At 30.3% G+C, this 25,486-nt stretch overlaps 2 protein-coding genes across 6 annotated transcripts; both read right to left on the minus strand.

Moving 5' to 3' along the window:
- Positions 1–648: 648 nt before the first annotated feature.
- Positions 649–2,263, minus strand: LOC105157396 (uncharacterized). Its single transcript, XM_011073808.3, has 3 exons — positions 1,823–2,263; positions 1,558–1,721; positions 649–904 (listed from the first exon to the last, which is right to left on the minus strand). Exons 1-3 carry the CDS (start codon positions 2,103–2,105, stop codon positions 794–796), a joined length of 558 nt encoding a protein of 185 aa, XP_011072110.3. The 5' UTR covers positions 2,106–2,263; the 3' UTR covers positions 649–793.
- Positions 2,264–12,424: 10,161 nt separating this feature from the next.
- LOC105157177 (nucleobase-ascorbate transporter 6) lies at positions 12,425–17,957 on the minus strand. Of its 5 annotated transcripts, none has more exons than XM_011073503.3 (15): positions 17,804–17,957; positions 17,091–17,225; positions 16,077–16,174; positions 15,808–15,981; positions 15,506–15,606; positions 15,297–15,372; positions 15,146–15,205; positions 14,808–14,992; positions 14,391–14,487; positions 14,041–14,127; positions 13,606–13,664; positions 13,420–13,511; positions 13,259–13,336; positions 13,006–13,166; positions 12,425–12,892 (listed from the first exon to the last, which is right to left on the minus strand). In XM_011073503.3, exons 2-15 carry the CDS (start codon positions 17,194–17,196, stop codon positions 12,674–12,676), a joined length of 1,593 nt encoding a protein of 530 aa, XP_011071805.1. In that variant the 5' UTR covers positions 17,197–17,225; positions 17,804–17,957; the 3' UTR covers positions 12,425–12,673. The 5 variants fall into 5 exon arrangements, with proteins under 5 accessions (XP_011071805.1, XP_011071806.1, XP_088734913.1 ...); XM_011073504.3 differs by having other exon boundaries at positions 17,724–17,852; XM_088878787.1 differs by lacking the exon at positions 17,804–17,957 and adding an exon at positions 17,441–17,715.
- Positions 17,958–25,486: the final 7,529 nt, after the last annotated feature.

Below are 25,486 nucleotides of genomic sequence, written 5' to 3' on the forward strand. Positions count from 1 at the left end.
TCGATATGAATAATTGTAATTATAATCGATTTATTTCAAAAAAAAAAAAAATACATGATGTAGTAAACTTACACGTGCTCAACCAACCATGGGATGCTTATGCGCTTCTTTTTTTTTTTTTGTAAAAAAAAAACATAATGATGCAATTATATGAATATTTTAATAAATTAACAATATATCAATTCAACAATACATCAATAAACTACAATTTGTAGGTCTTTTAATATGTGAATTTAAAAATGTCAATGTATTGAATTAATCTTTAAATTTTAATATAATGAATGATGTTTTTTAACGAATCGAATCTTGTTCAAACAATAAAAAAACTCAACGTCGAAATACAACCCTATACATTAAGGTTGCATTTGGACGGAGATTTCAAATCCTTGGTAACAGATTCTCCGAATTTGTTTAGATAATTCTAAAAATTTTAAAAATTTCAAAATCCCCCCACTTTAATTTCGAACTATATTTTATTAAATATTAATAAACTTTTAAATTTTTTTTAAATTGAGTCATTTGAAATATTTTTTTCAAATCTTACTAAGATTCCAAAAGGGTGTCATCTCTGCTTTTCGATTTTTGTGATCGCCCTCGTACCAAAAAAGGAAAAAAAATAAAATAAAATAAAAGACCAACAGTAAGAGATGATAAAAGTTATCTCTGGTTTGCATTACACTATGAAAATGTTGTCCAAAATAGGATCTGCATTTCTCTGATAAAATTTAGACAATTATCCATATGTTTCAAGGACACCTCAAATAAAATTTAAAAAAAAAAAAAAGAAAAAAGGTCAGGTTCCAGCTTCAGAGATGCTGTTTAATGATGGCTGCCAGCCCCTGGATTTGGACACACCTGAATTTACTGCTCTATTCTTTCTTGACCTCTGCCTTTCCTCCTTTACCTGAATTTCAAGAATCACATATTAAATAAATTACAACCACTCTTATAATATTTATCGTAATTATAAATATTTCTCGTGGAATTAATACCACTGTAATGAGCCGTTACGAGCGGTATTTGTTAGACGACTTTATTTCTAAGGGGTTGTTTGTAATTTTTTAAATAATAATCAGGTATTTATTTTTTTGACAAATTTTAAAAGAAACCGTTGTACTGGTGCACGTTCCGTGCACGTGCTTTTTATTATATTTATATAAAAATAAAGAGAAGAAAAATAAACTAAAGAATTGGGGTGGAGTGATAATTTCTTTAAATATATTTTTTAATGTGCATGAATAAAATATGATTGGTGGAAAGAGATGATAAAATTCAGATATTTTAATAATTATTTAGTAGAAGCATAAAAAAAATAATAATTATGTTGAGATGTTGATAATCACTTTGTTGAACTGTATTTTGTACTATTTTTGGCTTTCTTTAATTACTTTATAATAATTGAAGCAAGAATGATTTTGAGATCTGCTGCTGATTCTTAATCCAACTCATTAATTAATTAATTAATTATTCTTATAATTCTTGTAATTAATTAACCAAAAAAATTAATTAATTAATCTTGAAAAAGAAATTGTGAAAAAAAAATAAAGAAATATTCACCTGCTTGCTCTTCATCTCCACATCATTTTTCCTAATTACTGCTTCAAAATCTGGATTTATTAGTGTTTCGACGGCCGTGATCTTTCCGTACTTGTCAGGAATCAATCCCGGCCGTTGCTGCTTCATCTTCGCCTGCTTTTTTGCCCACAACCCTTTCATTACTTCTGCAAGAAATTAAAAACCCATTTCAAAAATGAGTTTTTTTAAATAAAAAAAGACATTTTTTTTGTACCCAAAATTAAATAAATAAAAAAAATGAAGAAACCTTGAGATGTGAGGAGTCTGTAGACATGGCCAAGAAGAAGAGTATCAGTTGGGCGGAGGAGTTTAATCCTGGTTATGCGAAGTGGGGTGGTGTTATTATTGCCGTTCTTGGCGGCGGCGGCGGTGGAGGAGTAGAGGGTGGTGGTGAGGAGGAGGGCGACGTAGTGGCCGGGATTCATCTTCATGATTTCGCTGGCGGCGACGGGCCAGTAGAGCTTGTCGGCTTTGCCGTTGGGGTGTTGGATTACCAGAGTTGCACTGTCAATGGCTTGGCAGTTGCCCATTTCTTCAAATCTCTCTCTGTGTGTTTGTGTGCGTGAATGAGTGTGTGTTTATGGTGTGAGGAAGAGAAGAAATCCGGAGGAAAGTAGGAGGAAGAGAGGAGACTGCAGTTGTCTGTGTTTTGGCAGAGTCTTTATAGCCACACCCCCCACCACCTCAACTCAACCCTCTATTTATTAATCCAACCCCCCCCCCCCCACCCCCACCCCAACCACTAAAAAAGGAAAAATATTTACTGAAGAAAAAAAATCCCAGCATTTTGAAAATTTATACTAAAATCTTTTGTAGTTATAATTTATATTAGGGTAAATTACACCGAGTTCTCTTGAAATATATCATAATTATAAATACATTTTTGTTATTTCAGAATAATAAATACCCCTATAATTAACGATCATCTATTTGCTAGGCGATCGTTTTTTTTAGAGGATATTTATAATTTTTTAAATAACAAAATAAAATATTTGTAATTACGGAAAATACCAGAGGATGCGTTGTAACTTATCCTATATATTTTAAATTTCACCTACCCCAGAAAAAAGTAATTACATAAATATCTCCAAATATCTTCGTAGAATTCAAAAAAAAAAGAATATTAAAAATATATAATGATATTTTCGACAGTCATGTTTTACATTCCTAATATTTGGTATAATTAAAAAAAATAGCGTTTTCAATATTTATAATAATATTATTTATAATTATATTTTACATATAAATTTCTCCTTGTTAAGTGGAGATATTCTTCTTTTTATCATTTTTTTTAAAAAATAGTAATCCAACTATGGATATATAAATTAAAAGGGGTTCTTATCTAATTTTTATCAAATTTAAATAGTTTGTAATTAATATAATTTTTTTAAACTAAGAATTCTTGCTAATATACTTAAACTTTAGATAGAATTAACTCAATCATTTCTAAATAAAATAATATCAAATTAAAAAAAAAGAATACATGTTTATTTAAAAAAAAATCAGATTGAGGTGCGATAATTCTAATTCAAATCAGATTCGATTAAAATTTGAACTAATTGTATAATAATTATAATATTTTGTCGTGTAATACATTTCTGAAGAGTATCTGGTATTTTTAGAATATTGGAATAATTTATATAAAAAATATCAATATTTGCTTATGATTATATGCATAATTTTTTAAAAAATATATTTATTCCGTACATTATTTATATGTATATATATATGTGTGTGTGTGTGTGTTTACCAACATTCTAAGTAAGAATTACTTTGAGTCAAAAGTTCACGTGGGGTTGATGATGCAATAAAATTGGTGTGGGGAGAGAGAGAGAGAGAGAGATTTCTCGTTGCTCACCAAACCAAGCGTGAAATCCCATACAACACACTCCCAACATTTTGTCCAAAGGACCACACTCTATTTATTTAAATCAAATTTGGCCAATTTAATAATTATATAATTAATTTATATATATAAAATACATAATCAAAATGTAATAAGAATGGTAATAAAAATATATAAAATAATTGGGTATCACTTGTAATATATTCGGGGTGTTTGTGCAAAATTTCACTGTAAATCAAGGACGTACTTGTAATTATAATTACAATATCAAGGATGCACTCGTAATTTTATAAATAATCGAAAATTTTTATATAATTAGATGTAATTTCAAGGGTGTCAGCATAATTTACTATAATTACTATATATATATATAGAGAGAGAGAGAGAGGAGAGAGAAGTGCAATAAGTGAGTGTGGCATGTGAAGGTTTTGAGCACTCATTCAGCTGTGTGGGTTGAAAATAAAAAAGAAAAGAGGAAAGCAGGTTTTGTCCAATTGCATGCTTTCTTTACCAAACATTTCTGCCAATTTCAGGACTCCCATTTCCCAGAATTACTAACAATTCTCTGACTCCACTCCTAATCTTGTTTCCCAAACAAGGAACAACCTCCCTCTTTCTTTTTTAACTATAACTGACGCACATTTTCATCTCCTTTTACTTTGTAATAAAAAAACTTTGCGTTTGGATTTAGGGCGTTGTTTGGGTGAGGACACAGATTTTTTGCACACCTATTGTTGGACAATTCATTATTGCTCATGCTCCAATGTGTGGTGGTGTGTGATATGATGACCATCATCTCTTTTTTTACTTGAATTATTTTTTCAAGAATTCTTTATCAATTTTTATTTTTTTATACTTTGTGTGTGCCCATTTTTTAAATATCGATGAGTTATAAATATTGAAATTATTTAAATCAAAATATCGTCTGGTTCAGCTAAAAGGAGTTGTGATGTCATACACAAAACTATCAAAACATGTACGGATCGACGAACGAGTCCCATTGAAACGGAAAAATGTGAAGCACTGTAAAGAAAAAAAAATTCAAAAAATTATTGAAAATAACTTTAAATTTAAGGGGTAAATAATAAACGGGTCACAAATAATTTCTGTAATTATACAAAAATAATAATAATAAGAATAATTTTATATAAACACATAATAAATTAAGGATATAAATATAATTATTCTAAAAGAAATTTAGGCATAAGTCAACACCAAATGAAGATGCAATGAATTGAAAGGCCTAAATAGGTCAAATGGACCTATCATCAATAGGTCCCAATTAAATTAGATATTATTGGAATTGAATTATTGTGAATGTGAGCTCTATTAATTAATTATATATGAATCAATACATACATACATATATATATATAGGGCCATGCTTATATTTAAAGCATTCACATATGAAAATGCATGTGTAACTCCATCCATTTTCCTTTTCTTGAAAGAAATTCATCCTACCATTCATCAAAACACTAGTTATAATCATCCTATAATTAGATTGATTGATTCAACATTTGAATCCTCTCCGTGAATATATGGAGAAAATGCAAGCAACCCTCTTGTGATATTACAAAACGAGTAAATTATCCCCTTATAAAAAGACAAATAGCAATTTACCTCCCTGTATTTTTGAAATACAATAATTTACCGCCCTATGATTTTTAAAATGAAGCAATTTACCTCCCTATTTAGGGAGGTAAATTGCTTCATTTTAAAGAGTACAGGGGTAAATTGTTATATTTTTTTTCATAGTGGGATAATGTGCTCATTTTTAATATTACAGAAGAGTAAATTGCTATTCATCCATATATATATATATATATATATATATATGTGTGTGTGTGTGTTTGGCATTTGCAAGAAATTATTGATACATTCAATTGGTGAAGTTGAGGTCCCATAATTTTAAAGTCATGGATTCGAACTTCACTAACATGTAGGATGTTATTGTACTCTAATAATAGGTGTCGTTATACTTTAATACTAGTCGTCAATTAGATATAATTATCTTATATAGATTATCAGTGTATAATTGTTATAATTGTTGATAGTTGTTATATATATAATATTGTAATTCTGATCGATTAATTAAAAAATAATAATTCATCACTCTCACTTTAAAAAAAATAAAAAGGAAGAATTTTGAAAATTCATAATTCAATATATATATGACAAGGATCCATTTGAAAAGACAATTAATGGTATGAAAGAGAACACATGGCATCTTCAATATAATTTAATTTAATTTGACTATATCTACATCTATATATATATATATGTGGTACGGATAAGTACTTTTGTCTTTTGTTTTTATAATGAGAGATAGTGAAGGGTGTTTTTATAAAGAATAACTAAAGGGTACCTCAATAAATAAATACCTTTATTTTTTTATTTTTAATAAATAATATAAATTATTGATGAAATACGTTAACAATATCTGAGATTAGGTCTAATTATACAAACAATCAGTGTCCTTTGCAAAACTACAAATGCGTTCCTTGAAGTTGTAACTATAATTACAAGTATACATCTTATTCAATGACGAAATTTTACACAAAAACGCTCCCTGAAATACGTTAAATGGCTAAGACCCTCTCAAATATTTTATCCGTAATTTTAGAAAAGATATGGAGTATATCTATACTGGTCCCGTAACAAGCATTTTTTGAGTGCATATAATAAATAATCTTTTATACTTTAAAATATACTATAAAATACAAGAATAGAAAATATAAACCAACAAACAGATCTCAAAAAACAAAAAGGACAGAAAAGAAACAAACAAAGGAAAATCAACTTAACATATTATCGATACAACGAAAGAATTGATGTGGTGGTGTTAAAATTACAGGGAGTCGCTTTTATATACATAAAAAAAAAAGTAATACAATTAATTTTAAAATCATCTAATTAAGGTTTATTGTCCTACCTAAAAAATTATGCGACGGTATCAGTAACCATCGTTTGCTAGTGTAAAAAAATCTTATTTTTTTCTTTTTCCCAACCTCGCATTCTCTCTCTCAACTTCCACGTTTCTTTTTCTTCTGCCATTTTTTTTTTTCTAAATAATTTCTCGCAACTTTTATCTTTTTACTATTTTATGTTTATTTAAATAAAATATATATTTGAAAAAATAATAATTATATTATTTAAAATTTAAATTAATTGCGCATACACTAGAATAAATTATTCAAAAGGGGAGTGTGAAAATGATAATTATTGGTATATTTCAAAAAAATAAAAATATAAAAAAAACAAGAGGAACAGATGAAGAGGCTTCCTTTCACACCCAAAATTGAGAACAAGAAAATCAAATAGGGTGGGGCCAGTTCCACTGTAACGTTTTGCTGTCCTCAAATCGGACGAATGACAATTCATAGTGGTCCACTTTCTTTCATCTGATTTTCTGTCATTTAGCAGCAAAGTGTGTTTATTTATTTGGAAATAAGATCGCAAAGTAGTAGAAAAAAATCTCTTGAATCTGTGTGTTTCTGTACTTGTACCACTTTTCAGTTTAATGGCTCTGATTTTCTCAGACAAAGCTGCACAATTGCATCTTCTTTTCTTGATGCAATGTATTTTGGTAGGATAATTATTTATTTGGATAATAATAATAATAATAATAATAATAATAAATTTTAAAGGCACAGTACATTGACATCCGTTGAAATTAAATTTAAATAAAAAAATATTTGGTTATTTTTACTTTAGTCCTATATTTTCAATTGATTTTCTAAATTGTTCTATTTTGTTTTTTTGTAACTATTTTTCAATCTCGTCTTTTCTGGTAAAAAATTGGTTTTTTTGTAAAAAAAAAAATGCACCTAAAATAATAGAAAATACCGTGTTATTTTTAGTTTAGTCCCTGAGTTTTCAATTAATTTTGAAAATCATTCTATTTTTTTTTCAATCTCATCCTTTCGACAGAATTCCGATCACTTTTCTAGCAAAAAATGATCTTTATCAAAAATGATACCCCTTTGAATAAAATGATACGTACATTTGAGTAAAGTGATATGTCGTTTGGGTGAAATGATGTGTCTATTCAGACGAAATGTTATAACCTTTTGAAGGCATCTTTTCTGATCGGATATGATCATTCAATGATACTTTTCCAACTTCTATAAATAGGCCCTCCCATTTCATTTCATTGACTCAATTCATTCGATATCATTCTTAAACAATAAAAGCATTATGCAAGTATAGTTTTAGTAAGAGAGTTCGAAAATATTTTTTGGTTCGTTGTTCACAAAGTTTTTAGTGCTACTACTTTGAGATTTTAAGTCGTATCTTGGGAGACAAATTGCTATTTCCGTGAGCATCAGAGCAGGACAATAATTGTCTTAAAGATAAAGAGTCTAACTCTTGCCTCGACTTTATAATACACAAATCCCACATATCCTTATTTTTAGGGACATTAATTTTTACAAAGATCAATATTTTGCCAGAAAAGTGGTCGGAATTTTGCCGAAACAACGAAATTGAAAAATTAAAAAAAAAAAAAAAGGGATTTGTACGATTCTAAAACTTTTCCAATCGAATAGGGGTGGTGAATTTGTAATTATAATTACAACCTTAAAAGGTGTATTTATAATTTTGTAAACGGCGTGGAGTATTTGTTCATTTACAGCTACCTCAAGAAGTGTCAATGTAATTTACCCCGACTTTATATTTCATATTATTTCGCAAGTGAATTTTAATATTTAGGTTAGATTATTTAAATTTGAAATCCAAATGTACGTTTCATTCACAAAGTCGATTAAAAAACGGAAATATGTATGATTTTTTCCTAATTTATTAGAAAAATACTTAAATAATTTCAAAACTCGAAATAAGTTTAATCAATCGATCAGATTTTAACCTAACAGTTGAGATTGGTTCTATAATATAAAATGGATTCAAATTCCACCCAACATGTAATATTTATCGCGCTATATTTAAATTTTATTATAAATTTATTAATAATATCATTATTATTTGTATTAAATAAAAACAGAAAAATGACGTTAAAGAAGCTGGTAAATGGATAACACAAACACTTGAAAACAAGGTAGAATGGCCAAATTCTTGATCCTGCAGCCCTTCTGCCTGAAACAGTTATGGACAAATACAACAAAATAAATAAGTAAAGTACATATGATTCTGTCAGAAAATCCAAAGCCCATCATCCTTCATCCCTTTCAATCCTTTCCACGACCATTGTCGACGTCGTTCACTTGATTTTGTAATCACATCAGATATGGATCGTTACATTGCAAATGTGTTAAATGTATTTTACCTCTTTATATGTGAAATAAATAAATATTTTTTTAAAAAATTTAATAAAGTATCCGTTTTATTTATCAAAATAAAGCAAATTGCATTCCTATTAATGGTTTGATATAGGGGTAATTTGCTTTCTTTCTTTCTTTTTTTTTTTTTTCAAAATATAGGGAATAATTTGCTATTTTATTTTTTATAGGGAGTCTTTTACTCATTTATCGTATCACAATGGGGTAAATTGTATTTTTTTTTTTCTATCGCAAATAATATCATTATTATGTGTTTATTCGACGATCCATGGCTCATGTAGCATCAAATTTTCTGCCACGGATCATCAATTTGGATGTTTTATTACAATATGACATTGGATCATAATTATACACGTTACGTGTGTATAAGGAATAGAACCGCCCCCGCCCCCCCCCCCCCCCTAAAAAAATATTAATAAGGTAAATCAAAATGAGTTCATGGCATAATTATGAATGTTCCTTCATTAATGAATAGAACCGTCCCCGCCCCCACCGTCCCTAAAAAAATATTAATATGGTAAATCAAAATGAGTTCATGGCATAATTATGAATGTTCCTTCATTATTTGAAAAATTACAAATACCTCCAAACATTTAATGAAATTATGTGATCCTTGGATGACGCTTGTAATTGTCAATTTTGTCCTTATTGTATTGTTTAAAAAATATAAAATATTATAAAAAGTTCAAACGAGATGGATGAAAAAATTTAAAAAATTGCAAAAAATAAAAAATAAAAAATCCACTTAGTACATAAAAATTATAATAAATTAATATTATTTACCACGTCCAAATAAAATCAACACGAAAGCTTGAGTTTTGACAAGAATTATTGAGCTTTCGGTAGATGTTATCTATAACAAAAATATTTTACCATAAATTTTAATTGTAGCTAATGTTTTCCCTTCACCTAAAAAAATGATAATTACATTTATACTCCTTGATCTATGGTTTGTTTACACAAATCATCCATATCTTTTAGATAATTACACATACATCTACTAAAATATTATTATCACTTACACAAACCACTCCTTACTTTTTGAAAAATTACATATAGGTCCCATAAAAGTTTTAGCATCATTACATAAACTACCTCTATTTTTTTACTGTCAGTGATAGTTTCTATAGTTATCGAAAAAATATGAATAATTTATATAAATATATAAACCATGGATTAAAAAACAATGACCAGTAATGGTTGTGTGAACTTAAGAGAGTTGGTAGAGTAAGAGAAGAGGAATGAGGAGGACAAGGACTAAAATTGTAGCCACAAAAAGGGAGTTCAAACTGGAATTATTAGGGTTTAAGAATGATGCAATAATAGGAGTGGTTGACCGGCCAAGAACACCTGCAAGAATTCTTTAACATAAATGAACAAGTGATCATCTGGATGGATGTTCCCTTTTTCTTACATAATATAATATATGATATTGATATGATGATGATGATGCATACACAGCATGCTTGTTTTTTAGTTCAAAATACATGCCCCTCTAAGTTTCTAACATCATCATCATTCATTGCAACAACATCAAACATCATGCATGCATGCTATTGCAGCTGGAAAGGTATCAGCCACCAACTCTTACATCATGTGGATCATCACACTTTGGGCATTATAAGTCAGCAGATGATTGAGAAGAATCATCACAAAACTCCTTCCCTTTTCCATGCATTAGGTCCCAATATCACCGGCAACGGCTGATATGTGTGGGTATTAGTCTATTTTAATAGTAGTTGTTTGTCCTTTTCGATAGCGTTCGCTGGTTACTGTATGTAGATATCATTAGATAGTGATAATGATATGATCATTGATACAGTTGTTAATGATTGAGATTTATGCTATTACTGCAACCGACTCGTTTAAAAAGAAAAAATTATCTCCACCAAATTGCATCTAATTAGTGGGAGGGTTATCAGGGTCAGGTAAATCGGGCTCACGCCCTGAATGGGATGGATTCGGGGTTGAATAATGGGTATAAAGATGGGTTTTTTAGTTGGATCAGACCTACTGCATATTCGTTATTATCATAACACTGATATATATTACACCTACGTATGCATATATTGTATGCAACTCGGCTTTAAATTATGATATAATATAATTATAATTTTTAGTTTGAAAAAGAACATGTATCAATCTTAGGATAACAGTAATATATGTGGGATACGAAAGTATGATAAAAAATACACAATATTACAGCATTGTGGCATTCACATTTCTAACCACCTCCCCCCTCCCCACCCCTGAAAGAAGAAAACAGAAAAGCTAACAAGAAGAGTGTGGGATTCTGTGAGGGGCAAAGAGGCAATAAACCTCATGCTTTGGCCATTTGAACCTTTCAAGAGGGACAAGACAATCTTGAGACATACCCTGAGGTTATCTTGTTCGTCTCAAGTGTAGACAAGATATATTAGGTTGTTTGAATAGAAGATATGGGGGTTAAGGATTTCTATTTCATAATAACAAAGTTGTTGGACTTGTTTGAATAGTTTTAGATTACAATGAATTTCAAGTTTCTCAGTACTAGTGATCACATGGTTCTCGGTGGGCATTAGGAGAGGGTGTCGGGTCGGATTTTGCGGTTCTGATAATTCGGGTTTGGTACCCGTAAATTTTAGTGATCATAATAGGATAAGTAAAATAATTTATGAAATTTTAAATACCCGATTTAAATTATCCATACCTGCAAAATCCAACCCGACACTCACCCCTAGTGGGGCATATAAGAATGTAGGTTAGTAAGTTCACAGTCTACAATGAATGAGAAAATTGGTCTACTCTATACTTTTTAAATGGACCAAATTTTCTGTTTTAAAACCTATTACATTTTCTATTTCATTTAATATATATACGTGATTTAGTTTTTGTAAATATGATCTGTGTATTAAATAGAACAGTTGATGGAAATATGATCTGAAATATAAAATTTGAATCCACTTTTCAGGACATGGAAGATGGTGTACAACCTTAACCCACCTTAAAGGGCCAAATGTTTCTAAATCTTTCCAAAATCACGTCCCAACATCTTGAAAAATTGCTATGATAAGAAATATAATCTGGTATTAAAAAAATCACAAGATGACAATTTTTTTCTGGGCAAAGTGAAAACCATGTGGTTTTAATCAATATAGAGACTAAAAATGCAAATGTCGAAAAAATTATTTTTTAAACACGTTAATATAAAACTTTGATTATTATTTTTTAGATTTCAGACTTAATAGGCTAATATAGACCCAAGCCAAAGCCATACCCCGTTGGCCGCTAGGGCTCGACGGGGCTTGGCTCCGTCCCTGCATATATATGCACATAAACACGACCCAATAGTATAATGCAAGCCACGTCGGTTCAATATAAATAAGGGCTGTTGATGTAGTCTAATTTTTTACAATTTAATATTTTCACACTTGATACATATAAGTGATTCTTGCTTCTTACACATTCACATACATATATATACGATCAAACAGTGAGAATCAAATCACGTCATTACAATATAAATACATATTAGTGATTCTTGACTTCTCACACAATCGTATGCATGTGTACACAAACACGACCAAATAGTCGAGCCACGTTAGTACAATATAAGTAAGGCTGCTGAAGTAGCCGACTTCTTACCATTTGATGTTTTTACACTCGACGCACATAAATAAAAACCCATTTTTCAATATATTTAGCTCATGTATGTCTTGATATGTGATAAACCAAAAGCAGCAAACTTGCCTCATTGCTGCTAAATTTATATAACCAGCAAAGTTTACATCAAACAACAAAGAGACACTAACAAATAATCCAAGGCATCTTTGGGGCTATTTTTATATTTCTATTGCCACATAGCAAAATGCAAGTCAAAGAACAGCCAATGAGGCACATACTTAAGTTTTTTCAGAGCTACTCAATGAGCAAGAATTGAGGAAAACTCCCTCTTGTCCTTTCAAACATAGAAGAATTACACAGATGGGAAGTACTTGTTGAGGTTGAAGGGAAGGGAGTAGAATTCCTCGCTTCTTGTATCGGTCTTGAACGAACGGAACTTGTCCCACCAGTGCTTGCCTCTGTCTTTCCTTATCTGTGGGTCCTTCTTGTCGAGGGTGTTGTCGAAGAAAAACGCCAGTATACCGGCCACGAAAGCTTCTGACGAGAAGGGGACGTTTACTATGTCGTTAAACTGCAAGAAAAGATTCGAATCAAGACAGCAGTTTTGTAAGCCAGTAGTTAAAAGAAACATATTCGATTGAGAATCTTGTAAGAGATTCAGAAGTTTGTGATTTGTTTGTTTACCCATCGGGCATGTGTGTGGGCTGGACCGTATCCATTTATAGCTGTGTACTCGTTGAAGTACTGAGGCACTGACAAGCCCAGAAAGATAGAAACGGCTAATATGAATTTGTTTCGAAAACTGTTCAGCTGGCAGAACTGGAGAAAGCTTAAACCACCAACACCTGCGTATGCGATGAGAAAAACAAGTCATGTTATGAATCAGTTGTAAAAGGGTTGTTTCTCTCAGTGGATTTTTCTAGTATTATACACATACCGACGTAGGCGAAGAAGACACAGTACAATGCAGCTGTGATGGATGGTGGGATTGAAGCAAAAACAGCCCCAAATTTCCCTAGGAAGACATACTTTGTTGTTAAAGATGAGATTTGCAACACAAATTCGGTGACAAGAATGGAAGTGGAGAATAGTTTTTACCAAGAACAGAAAAGAAGAGCATGAATCCAGCAGATATCTGCACGACTCTTCGACTGCCGACGCGCGTTAGTCCCAATAGGCCAGCATTCTCACTGCATGGGACCGGAGAATCGACTTGTATTGTAAGTGAATTCTGAATTGATTACAACAAATAATCATGTGGAAATGAATAGTGGAAAGTCTTACATAGATACTGACGATCCGTTCGCAGTTCCAAACAATCCAGACAACAAGATTCCGACACCCTGGCATACGTAGGCAGTTCAGAAAAGAACAATCACATCTTAACCTAAGATTGCAAGCTCTTTCGTGCTTAATATTTGAAACTGTTGGCTGTTACGATAGGTAATATCCTAATCTCAGGAAAGAGGAAGATTTGAACATCACTATCATAAATGTCGAACACTTTGTCGCTGCGTAGAAGCATATATTTCATTATATAAATATTATGACAAATGTGACATCACATATAATTTGTTATCGCTCGGCTCCTGGTGGAGCTCGAGCGGTTAAGTCTTAGTCTTAGCAAAGTGGTGATTTCATAAAGCTGCGTGCCTTGTTCACACATTTCAAGAACTCATTTGCCTTCTGTGTTTCTGCTAACAAGATACAAGTGTTTACCTGCCAACCTACACCACGGCTGAGGATCGATGGTGGTAACGGGGTTGCACTGGCATGTCTGGAAGCACCAATCAGGGCACCAGTTGACTGCAAGTACCGTTGCAAAATGCACAGAGAAAACATTAGAACAATCAATAAATTTGTAGGTTGAATATAAGCGGTTTTGGTTTAAGTCTTTTTGGTGCATGTGTGTGTGGCAGGCGAAAGGTGGCGGCTCATATTTATGCACTTGAGTACAACTGATCAATATATATATATGTATAAAAATGTCTGTGTGTGTGTGTCATCTGAGATCTTGTATGTAATTTGATCTAATGGTTTAGAAAGTATGATAGAAACACGGAAACAACCTCTACAAGAGCAACAAAAGCAGCCATCATCATAGCAAATGCTTCACCGGCATCAAACGAAGGTGCTCCCCATTGGAAGGGATATGGGATTCTTATCCTGCACGGCAAACCCATAAAACTCGAGTAATTTTTTCAGAACGAAAAATTTATAGCTATTAAATATAGTAAATGCATTTAAAGCGACAACCCATGCAGCCGCTAACTAATATGTATATCCGTATGCTGAAGATCAAACTACATACATTAAATTCAATTGCATTATGACCAAATCTAAGTGCAAGAAAATCCACTAAGTGCAAAATATTATTACAACAATATAAACATTAATGATCTCTCTTCATTATCTTAATACAAAACTGGATTATATCTTTGAAGCTCGTTATCTAATGAAAAAGGTAAGCAGAAATCTGAACTCACCATGGAGCAGCATCAATAAGTCCAGCACGATCAGTTCTGCAGCTTGTTTGCGTCTTTAGGGACCTTCCATTGTAGGCTCCACCAACAGTAAGTAAATGGGCGTAAATCCACACAATCACCACAGTGATAATAACTGCAAACCGGTCAAAGATATGCTTTCCGGGGCGTATCAAGTGTGGCAGATACTGCAGTAAACAATATATTAATTTTACCCAAAGTTCCAGTTGAAGCTAAAACTGAGCTGATACCTTCACTTTCAGCATTTTACCGGGCCATGTGGAGTAAGTCCTTTATAAATGAGAAAAACACACAAAATGGACTGCAATTTAAACTGTTACCTGAGAAAAGAAAACCAGAAGCACGAGCTCCGGCAACCCAATCTCCACACATTTGGCAACCTAAAGAACCACGGGAAGAGATCAAATCCAATGGTCTGTAAAATCCAGGAGAGTTGTATACAGGAGGATCCAAGTGAATAGCTGCACATACCCCAGGAAAACCGAATTCGTAGAGCCCAAAACCAGCAAGCGCGACCAAAGGAACAGCTGAAATAGGACTGAGAAACCTGTTTGTTACACATTGTGGATTAGTACTAGAAGAAAACACCAGCCACATATTAAATGCTTGCATGAGAAATGACTTGCATAAGTCAAACGGCATAATAAATGACTATAACTTGAGGAGACACATGTATAAACCTTGCAATATTGCGCCAAAGACCGCTGAAACCAAGCACTATTTGAATGGTTGACGCAACAATAAGTGCACCCTGAGTGGCTCGCATCGTCTTCTTGAACCTCTACATGGTTATTTACAGATAGGTATGTGTAAGACAAGAAGTTCAGTAAAATTAATAAATATTATTTATACACTTATATGTCGTGTAGCAGAAATTTAATGCATGGTAACTGGCTGGTCAGGTTGTGTGATGATCGTAATCCTATGTAAAACAAGCACTTGGAACACAAGGTTAAACAGCAATAGGATCTCGATCACAAACCGATATAGGATCCGGGTCATTCCATCTACCCGACAGGATAATTGAAATTGTTGGCGCGACAAAAGTGTATGAACCTCCTATCACAACTGGTAATCTGGTTCCAAACCATGTTTGCAACAGAGTGTTCAACCCGGCAACGAACAGCAGAGTCTGAATAACTTGTGCTTTCTCCTCCTGGAAGAAGTGCAAGCAGGTAGAAGGAGTTGGTAAAGGAATGATAAATCATATAAAATCGGTATTCAGATACTGAACTGCATATGAGCACTTACGTTTCCTCCTCCCATTTGAGGAACGAGCGCGGTGGGTATGATTACCGTTGTGCCAAGCATTACCAGATAATGTTGGAACCCCAGAAGGATAGCCTCAGCTGCAAAATCGAAACACCAAACCGTTGAAACAACTCCTTCCTAGACCATTTCTCATGCAAACGTGCATGAGGAGACATTAAGAAGATGTTAAATGCGAAAACATCCAAAGTTAATAAATTCAAATAAAAACACAAGACAAATTTCTTTAAAGTACAGTATACCTCAATTATGGAAAGTATTTCCTGGAAGTTCATACCAGATGATACGAGGTTTATCTTATATTGAACATAACGGAAAATCTGAATTAGGACATGAATAAATGAACAACAATAACTAAATCCAAACAGACCCAACGACCGATCAAACTAACAAAAGAGAAACAAAACAACAATTTATCTTAGGTCACTGTCTGACGTTATCTTATTCGATGTTCATATAGCCAGAAACGAATACTAGAGCCCAAGAAATCCACAGCAGACATGCTATCAATGAATCATAATGCATACAGTGGGTACAAGTATTAGTTTAAAGAAAGTTGGATTGAAGTTCAATAACACAATATTCCAATGTAAAGCAGACAGAACAAGAATCACAAAAAGGTAAATATAAAAACAGAACAACGACGACAAAGGGCCAAAAGGAATAGGTATCCAAAAGAATCAAAACACATTAGTAATAAGCTGACTACTCAAGGATATGCATTAACAGAAAACACAGACTTCAAACAACCGGCTTCAGCAAATATTCTCCCACACCAAGAACACAATTAACCCAAAAACTCCAAGTACATGCACAAAATCCACAAAACAAATGAAATAAAAAAGAATTAAACTTTAATTACTTCACCATCTTAAAATGAGAAAAAACAACATGGCTCAAGGAATCCACCAAAAGTTTACACTAAAATTTAAAAAACAAACACCAGAATATACTAAATACTGAAATTAACATTAACAAATTTCATGAGGTACTGACGCCATGGAGGAGGACTAGTAATGCAGTAATGAACATTGGGAAGCTGATCTTTAGGTTGGTGTGGCGGCGGGTCATCCTTTGATACAGCAGCTCCACCTCCTGCCATCTCTTACTCTTCCTGTTTCCCTTCAATCCCTGCAAAGAATTAGTGAAGAAAAAACAAAAAAAAGAAAAATTCAAGAACTGTTCTCACTGTACTTCTTGTGAAGCAAAAACGCAAAAAACCCGGTACCCAAAACAATGCAGATCAGAAATCATTCAGAAAACGTTGGAAAGACAACAGAAATGTGAACAAAACAACAACTTTATGAGTAGCCCAGAAAGACAAGATTCAAGAGAAATGCTCATACGATGAATGAAACCCCAAATAACAACAGCTCACATGTAAGTGTGCACCATAACCACCCCGACCTCACCTTTTTTGCAAACAGTAAAAAGAAGTAAAGAACAGAAACTCAGGGGAAATGAGGGAAGCTATACAAAATGAAACAGTAGGCTAAGAACTCTGTGTGTGTGTGTGTGTGTGTGTGCGCTTGGGAAGTGTCATTACTTCAAGAAAATTAAAACTATATAAAAACAGCAGCCCAGAAAACAAAAGGATGAAAGGAAAAAAAATAAAATAAAACAAGGTACCCAGATGAGAAATGAAGAAGCTTTTTAAGAATCAAAAACCAAGAATGTTAAGTTAAACCAAAAGAAACCAAAGACCCCACCTCAAGAAAGGTTTCAGGGAGAGAGGGAAAAGGAAAAAGATGAAAACTTTATAGAGAGGGTACAAATGGTAACGGCAATGGGGTAATTGGTATATATTTTTCCGCACAAAGGGCAAGAAAAAGAGGTGTTGGATTTTTATTACAGCATTTAATGTCACCTTCACGCGTGTATTATATATAATCTTATTTTCAAATTATTATTCAAAAAGAACTAATTATATGTTAATATTTCATTAAAATATAACATGAAAATATGATAAAAGATTAGCATTCCGCGTAAGAAAAAGTATACAAAAAAGTTGGAAGCAGAATGTGAAGATAAAAAGATAGAGAAACTGGACCATGTTTCTAGTTTAATACTCTCTCTCTCTCTCTCTCTCTCTCTCTCTGAAATTCTTGAGAAAAACGGACACATATACTGAAGAGAATCTTGAACAAGGTAGAGTTAAATACTACGTTGTAATGTTTCCTTGCGCTGATTGTTTCCTTACTGCACTCACTCACAAACACATATGCGCTCCAGATAATATAAAATAATTAAGAAAAAAATACTGCCAAGAATTCTTTAGTAAGTATGATTTAATATTTTATTACTTAGGTAATCTTTTTATACTTTTTTCCAGAATTTGTGAGTACTAATAATGGCTGAGAGCAAATTCAGGCAACCTGGTTTGAAACTAGTTGGCAGTATTAATGCACTTCACCTAGTCTTTTTTCTATGGTGATTGGCTGATTTACCCTTCAAAACTACAGCACATAGAGATGACATTTTGAAAACATTTTTGTGCTAAAAAATCTTGCTTAGTTGGCGATGTAATAGCCACGAGTTTGAATTCCATCAATGCATGTGTTAGGCTATTTTAATAATAATTATTACTTAGTTATAAATATTTAATATTGATATCTGATGGGCAATTTTTCGCTAATAAATAAAAAACAATTATTTGCATTGTCATATTAAAATATTACTTAATAATTTAATATACTTATAAATAATTATCAAAACAAAAATAATTTAATATACTTCTAACTCAAGTCATGAATTATCATTATATTAATGGATAATTTGTAAGCATTTCTATTAGTGACTTTATAGTTTTCTAATTTATACTAATATGTAACGACGACTAGAGTCGAAATTACCTATTTTTGTATGCACCATCAGTTGTATTCAAATTCATAATTTAAAAAAAAAAAAAGAAACAAAAAATAAAGAATATAATAAGTGTCCGACATTGATTGCAAACGAGAAGTATGAATGATTTATAAGCCCCAGGACTTCTCTCCCAAGCGAAGCACCTTTTCGACACTGATCGAATCTAGCAAAATGATGTGGATTGCGACTTGATCAATACCCCATTGTACAAAGTATATTGTTTGCCCCAATTTCGTATGGGCCTCACAATTTTGTTATGAAAAGGCGCCTCGCCATGGAGAAAATTTTGAAACTTATAAGTCATGCAAATACTTTATTTGCAACTAATGTAAAACACTTGCCTACGTTAGCGAGTAAACTCCAATTTTTGTTTAATTACTATCTCAAAGGGAAATGGATTTCAAGAATCACAAATTAAAATGAGTAAAATTCATTTTAATCCCCCACATTTGATTTCAACTTCAAAATAGTTCATATCTTTTCAACTAACTTCAAATTAGTCTCTCTAGTAGTTAATTATTCCATATTACCCTTATCAAACTTTTTTTTTTAAATAAAAATTATTTTAGTGCGTCATTTTTCATTTCTTTATTGCAAGTTGGTCTCTTATACATTAACTTAGAAAATATAATTATTTTAATTGAAAAATGTTATCATTAAAAGTTTATTCAAATGTTTGTGTACATTCAATTTTAAACATTTTAGATATTACTTATTTTTTTAGAAATATATATGTTAATTGAATAAATAAAAAGTATTAAAAAGTAGAAGAAAGTTATGAAAAATTATTGAAAAAAAGAAAAATTGAGAAGAATAAAACACAAATTAATAAAATATTTTTAAAAATAAAAAATGACAAACAAAAAAAATTGAAGATAATAAAATGTTGATATTTAATTATATAAAAGTACAGATAATAATTTAATCAATGACATATGAACATAATTGTCATGAATTTATTAAACTTCTAAAATTTTCATATAAAAGAATATTGCCGGAATGAAATAAGGAGTTTTATATACCCCATTCTGAAGAATATTTATATTTATATTTAAGTTTTAACTGATATATTTATATTCTTAATTTTTTCCTCTAATTTTAAAAGTTTTTTATTTTTAAATATTTTTTATCTATTTTTTAATTAAACTATATTTTCCAATTTATTTATTTAATTATTTTTATTCGAAAAAATCAATAAGTTCATTAATTCACAATAATCATATTAATTTATCATTAGATAAATTATTATTTGAGGGCCAACAATAAATTATTTCAATTAAAACGAGTTTTATTATTCTAAGTTTAAAAAATAGAAGTTCCAAATTGTAATTAAAAAATAAAAAGTTAAAGCATGATAAAAAAAAAAAAGAGTTTCATAAGGGTAATATAGGAAAACCACGTATTGGAGTGACTAATTTAGAGTGAATTGAAAAAAATAAGATCTATTTTGAAATTAAAATCAAAAGTCAGGGATTAAAATTAAAATTAAAAAATCCTTATCTCACATTAAGAATAAAATTAAATTTATTTGGGATAGGAACGAAAAAATCAAATCTTTCCCAAATAATATGACTTTGGGTTTTCAAAAATACGACTCAAAATTCAGCTCATTTACCACTGAAACAATAATTTATAGCTATAAAAGGAATATTGGGATGTCAAAAATGTTAATCGGACTTTGGGATAGCAAACAAAATCACCGACACATTATTTTTATACCATAATAACAATTCAAATTTCTTATTTATTAATTTTATTTAACTATTTTATGGTCAGTATAATTACAATTTATTTATTTACTTATTTGGTCGAATCCATACTTAATTATAATTTAATTACATTTTTCTATATGGGCCTTTCATATTCACTTTCCTATTCTAACTCAACTCAATTTTTTACTAAATTATGATATTATTATTTTTATTATATTTCATATACTATATATTATATAATTTCACATGAATCATATACACGAAAATAATCGAATAATCACGATAAATCCATACATATAATATTATATCTTATACTGACCCAAATTGTGCAGCACGAGTCTAGAGATGTCTGTATTTTAAATTTGAAAATTGGGACGTATGTCTTGAAACGATCTTTAGGAGATCTTTCTGCATCAATTATAAACTTAAATTTTCAATGCGTATATAGAGTTTGACACTTTATGTGAGATTTTATAATGTTCAAGACAATAAATGAACACCTTTTATTTTAAATAATCTTTGTTTCGCCTTAAATTTTTTAAGTTTTTCAGACAACGAGTATATTATATTAGTTAATTAAATGTAAATTAGATAAAAGTTTTAATTTTATGAGCAATTAATTAGTATTATTTGAACTACAAGAAAACAGGGTATTGGAAATGAAATTCTTTATTAATAATATATATTGCATTTTTCTATGTAATTTTCAAGAAGATGTATTAATTAAAATTCTTAAGAAAAATGTAATAATCGGATTAATTATTTTTTTATTATAAAAAAATAAACTAATAAAACATATAATATTAATATAGCAAGTCGAGGATTATCACTCCCGGACAGTGTCTTCAACAGTTGAGTAGACTTGTTATATTAATATTATTTAAATATATTTTTTATTATTTTATTTTTTTAATAATAAATAATAATTAAGCCTGTAATAATTGGGCTTTAATTTTACTATTTCAAATTGTAGTAGTAAAATAAATAGTGAGCATCCAGCATAGAACATGATGAATTTGATGGATTTGATGAAGTCGCGTTTCCCAAACATCACTTTTCAGCATCTTCAAGCTTCATTCTTGGATTTCCAACCTTTTCTAACTGCCACATCAAGGGAATGCCAGCAAGAGTTTTCGAGATAAGTATTTTTCAGCTTATAAATTCCACAAAACACTTTTAAAATATTTAAAATATCATCTTTTTTTTTATAAAAATGTTAAAATAAATATTTGAAATAATTACGTCTTCCTCTCTTAAAATTTAGTGTAATTACACTTAGACCTTGTTGGTTTAGGAAATTACTTCTAGTACCCCTAATGTTTAGTTCCATCTAACAAATAAATCTCTCGATTAGTCGAAATTCACCGAATTTGCTGATATTAATAAAAAATAAAAAAAAATCTATATATGCCCACGTTTGACTTTTACTGACTTATTATAAATCAAATAAATCTTCTTATCATCACATTACCCCCTACGTCTTCGCTCATTAATGCATATGAGGGGGTAGATCTTCAGCGTTATAAGGTTGTTTAATCTAAAAAAATTATTTGACCTGCAATAAGTCATTAATAAGTTAATTGAGGGTAAATATCAATTTTCATTCAGTTTTTTCGTTAATACAACAAATTCAGTGAATTTTAACTAACGGAGGGACTTATTTGTTTAAGTGAAGCAAACCTCAAGGGTGTTAGATGTAATTTATCAAATCACGTGGAGTCTACATATATTACACCAAACCTCAGAAAAGATGAGTGCAATTATCCCTAAATATCTTTATCAAAAGCTAAAAGCACTTTGAAATGTGTTTTTAGCTGCTTTGAATTTTTTTGTAAACAAATTCAACTTTTCTTTGGATTACTTCACTGCCATTCTTATAATTTGATTCGAATTTATCCTTTTTAATCTATTTTTAAATTTCGAATCTAATTAAAGTTGATATAAGAGTTTTTAAATAATTTAAATAATTTAACATAATATTAAATCTATATTCTCACATATTTAATATTTTAGAATTTTTATATTTCAATTGGTATATTAAATGATCTTATTCCAATGTCATAGAAAAAAATATAAATTAAATTTATATAATTAATTAATAAAAATATATTTTGACAATCATGCAAATCTATTTATTATTTATGAATGGCCAATTATATTAGTTAGAGGGAGAATTATTGAATTAAAGATTTCAATATATAAATGACAAATATTTTTGTAAAAAAACTAAACATGAAATAAAATATATTATTTTTTTAGAAAAAAATAATTATTATTAACAAAAGAGAAATGCAAATATTCAAGAAAATAATTTTTTTTTCATATGGGGACAAAACGTCTTTAAACCATTTTTTCCCAAACACTATCCAATTTAGCTTCTATCTGCTTTTTAATTTTTTTACAAATACCACCCACTTTTAATTCTTCTACAACTTTCAACTTTTTCGACAAAAATTAATTTTGTAAACATATAAGTTTTCAAGCAAATAAATTAATAACACACCCAACTTTTTTATCAAACATTTTTGTATCACTATTTTCCTATTTTTAAATTAATATTTTTCAAACACTTTTCTATTTACATCTTCTTTTTTTAACTTTTTCTAAAAATGGTCTCTTTTTGAAAAAATAAATTGATTTGCAAACACTCCCAATTTTTCACCATGCCACTAATGAACAAAAAGAGCCAATTAATCATGATGGAAACTTAATTTTCAGCTGCTAATTATTTGATTAGTGTCACTAATCACATTTTCCTTGGTGCGGAAACATGTGATATATAGGGGAAAAGTATTATTTTAGTTCGCTAAATATGTTTAATTTTAATTTTAATTCGATAATTATGTTCATTTTTATTTAGGTCCAGTAACTTACGAAATTGCTTACTTTTAGTCATTTGGCAGATTTTCGGATAATTTTACCCCTATACTACTTTTGAAAGGCAGTTTTAGTCCATATGCACTCATAGGGGTAATATTGTCCGAAAATCTGCCAGAGGATTAAAAGTAAGTAATTTCTTAAGTTACTGAACCTAAACAAAAACTGACATAGTTATCGAACTAAAATTAAAATTAGGCATATTTAGCAAACTAAAATAATACTTTTCCCTGATATATAGGTCATAATTTCAAAAACTCAATTATCGCAGGTATATCACCTCAAAGTAAATTTTTTTCCAAATTTAAATTTAAATTAATCATATGGCAAGAACTTTTGTATTTGACAAATGATTAATTACTTATTTTAAATTATATATTAATCACGTGACAATTATAATATACTTATTATATAATGGTCTAAGTTCGACATAGTCCAATTCAAATCAAAACCCCACCCGATTTCTATAAACTACATTTCGACTGATTTTTCGAGTCGAAGGAATAATTTGAAAAAAAAATAGAAATTTTAAATAATTTTATATTAATTTTGAAGAATTTCAGGTAAATATCTTTGTTTTTGGATTGTAGATAGTTAGCTTAATTTAAGTTGCTCAATTGCAAAGGCCACACATAGAGCAACTTATCCTCTCCATAGCATGGTGGGAAAATGGGGCTACTTTGAAATTTTGTCCCTTTCTTTCTTTTTTAGATCCCTTGGTGATATATATATATATATGTATGTATATGTAGGAAAGATTTTTATTCCAAAATGATCAAAAGGTGAAAATAAGATAATTTTTCAAACTGGCATAAGAAATTGTGTCAATTCATATTTGTGAAATTACTTAAAGAGGGTGTTTGGGCGAGCTGATAAATATTTTAAAATATTATTTTATAAAATATTTGACAGTTTATAATATTCGATAATAATATTTCTTATTTAATAACTTATTTAAAAAGATAATGGACCAAATCACGACTTTTCTTAAAGGGTAAAAAACGCCATACATGTATAATTATATGAACAAAATTACAATATAGCCAACATATTCGTTTGCAATACAGTTCGTGTAATAATATTCGCGCTTGAAAGGAGAGAATTACAATAAAAATATAATATCAGGGCTGCAATATCATTTACAGATTTCAACCGGATCAATGCTATCAATTATAGCTTTTAACATAACAAAAGATGTCCACTCTTGGCAATTGGTATTGGAGCTATAACCGTCAGTACCCATGACACTATATAAAGCAACCAACCGAGAGAAAATTATTAGCCTGTGTGATAATAACTGCTCTCGTCATAAAAAGACAATTAAAACTCGAGAAGAGATTGATAAGTTGTACGAGAACATATCGCTCGCATAACGGAACCACAATCCAAACTCATCTCTTGAACTAGTGTACAGTTTAGATTTTTTAACTTGCGGTTGTTATCGTCAACTGTAACTTTTGACACAACAACAAACGTCGAACGCGACGTAATACAATTGTATGCTCATCCAACAATTAGTAAATTCAATTTTAATAATACAACAACAAATAGCCTGGAATTTTCCATAATGGGGTTTATATATGAGTTGAGGTTATAAGAAACACATGAAAAGTAAGAGATAAGAGTAGATGGAGAAAGAAAAAAAGAAAATGTCAAAGAACATAACATGGGAGTTGCTTTGGATCTTTTTTAATTATTCTATGGGTATAAATAGATATACCAAAAAGGTGGGGGGCCACTTTGCAACTCACAAATTCCCTACTTTTGAATATCTTCCTTTCTTTTCTTCTCACTTTCCCTAAAAGCATGCAGAGACAAAAAGTTTGTAGACCTATTCCAACTTTATTTCTCTCAATTTTTAAGTAAATAAATATATTTTTTTCTTTGAAAAAATACTCTTCTTTTGGTAACATGTTTTGAGGGGTGTTTGCAAAAGTT

Source organism: Sesamum indicum, linkage group LG3 (genome assembly GCF_026168435.1).
Source record: "Sesamum indicum cultivar Baizhima isolate 11 linkage group LG3, ASM2616843v1, whole genome shotgun sequence".
NCBI classification, from domain to species: Eukaryota; Viridiplantae; Streptophyta; class Magnoliopsida; order Lamiales; family Pedaliaceae; genus Sesamum; species Sesamum indicum.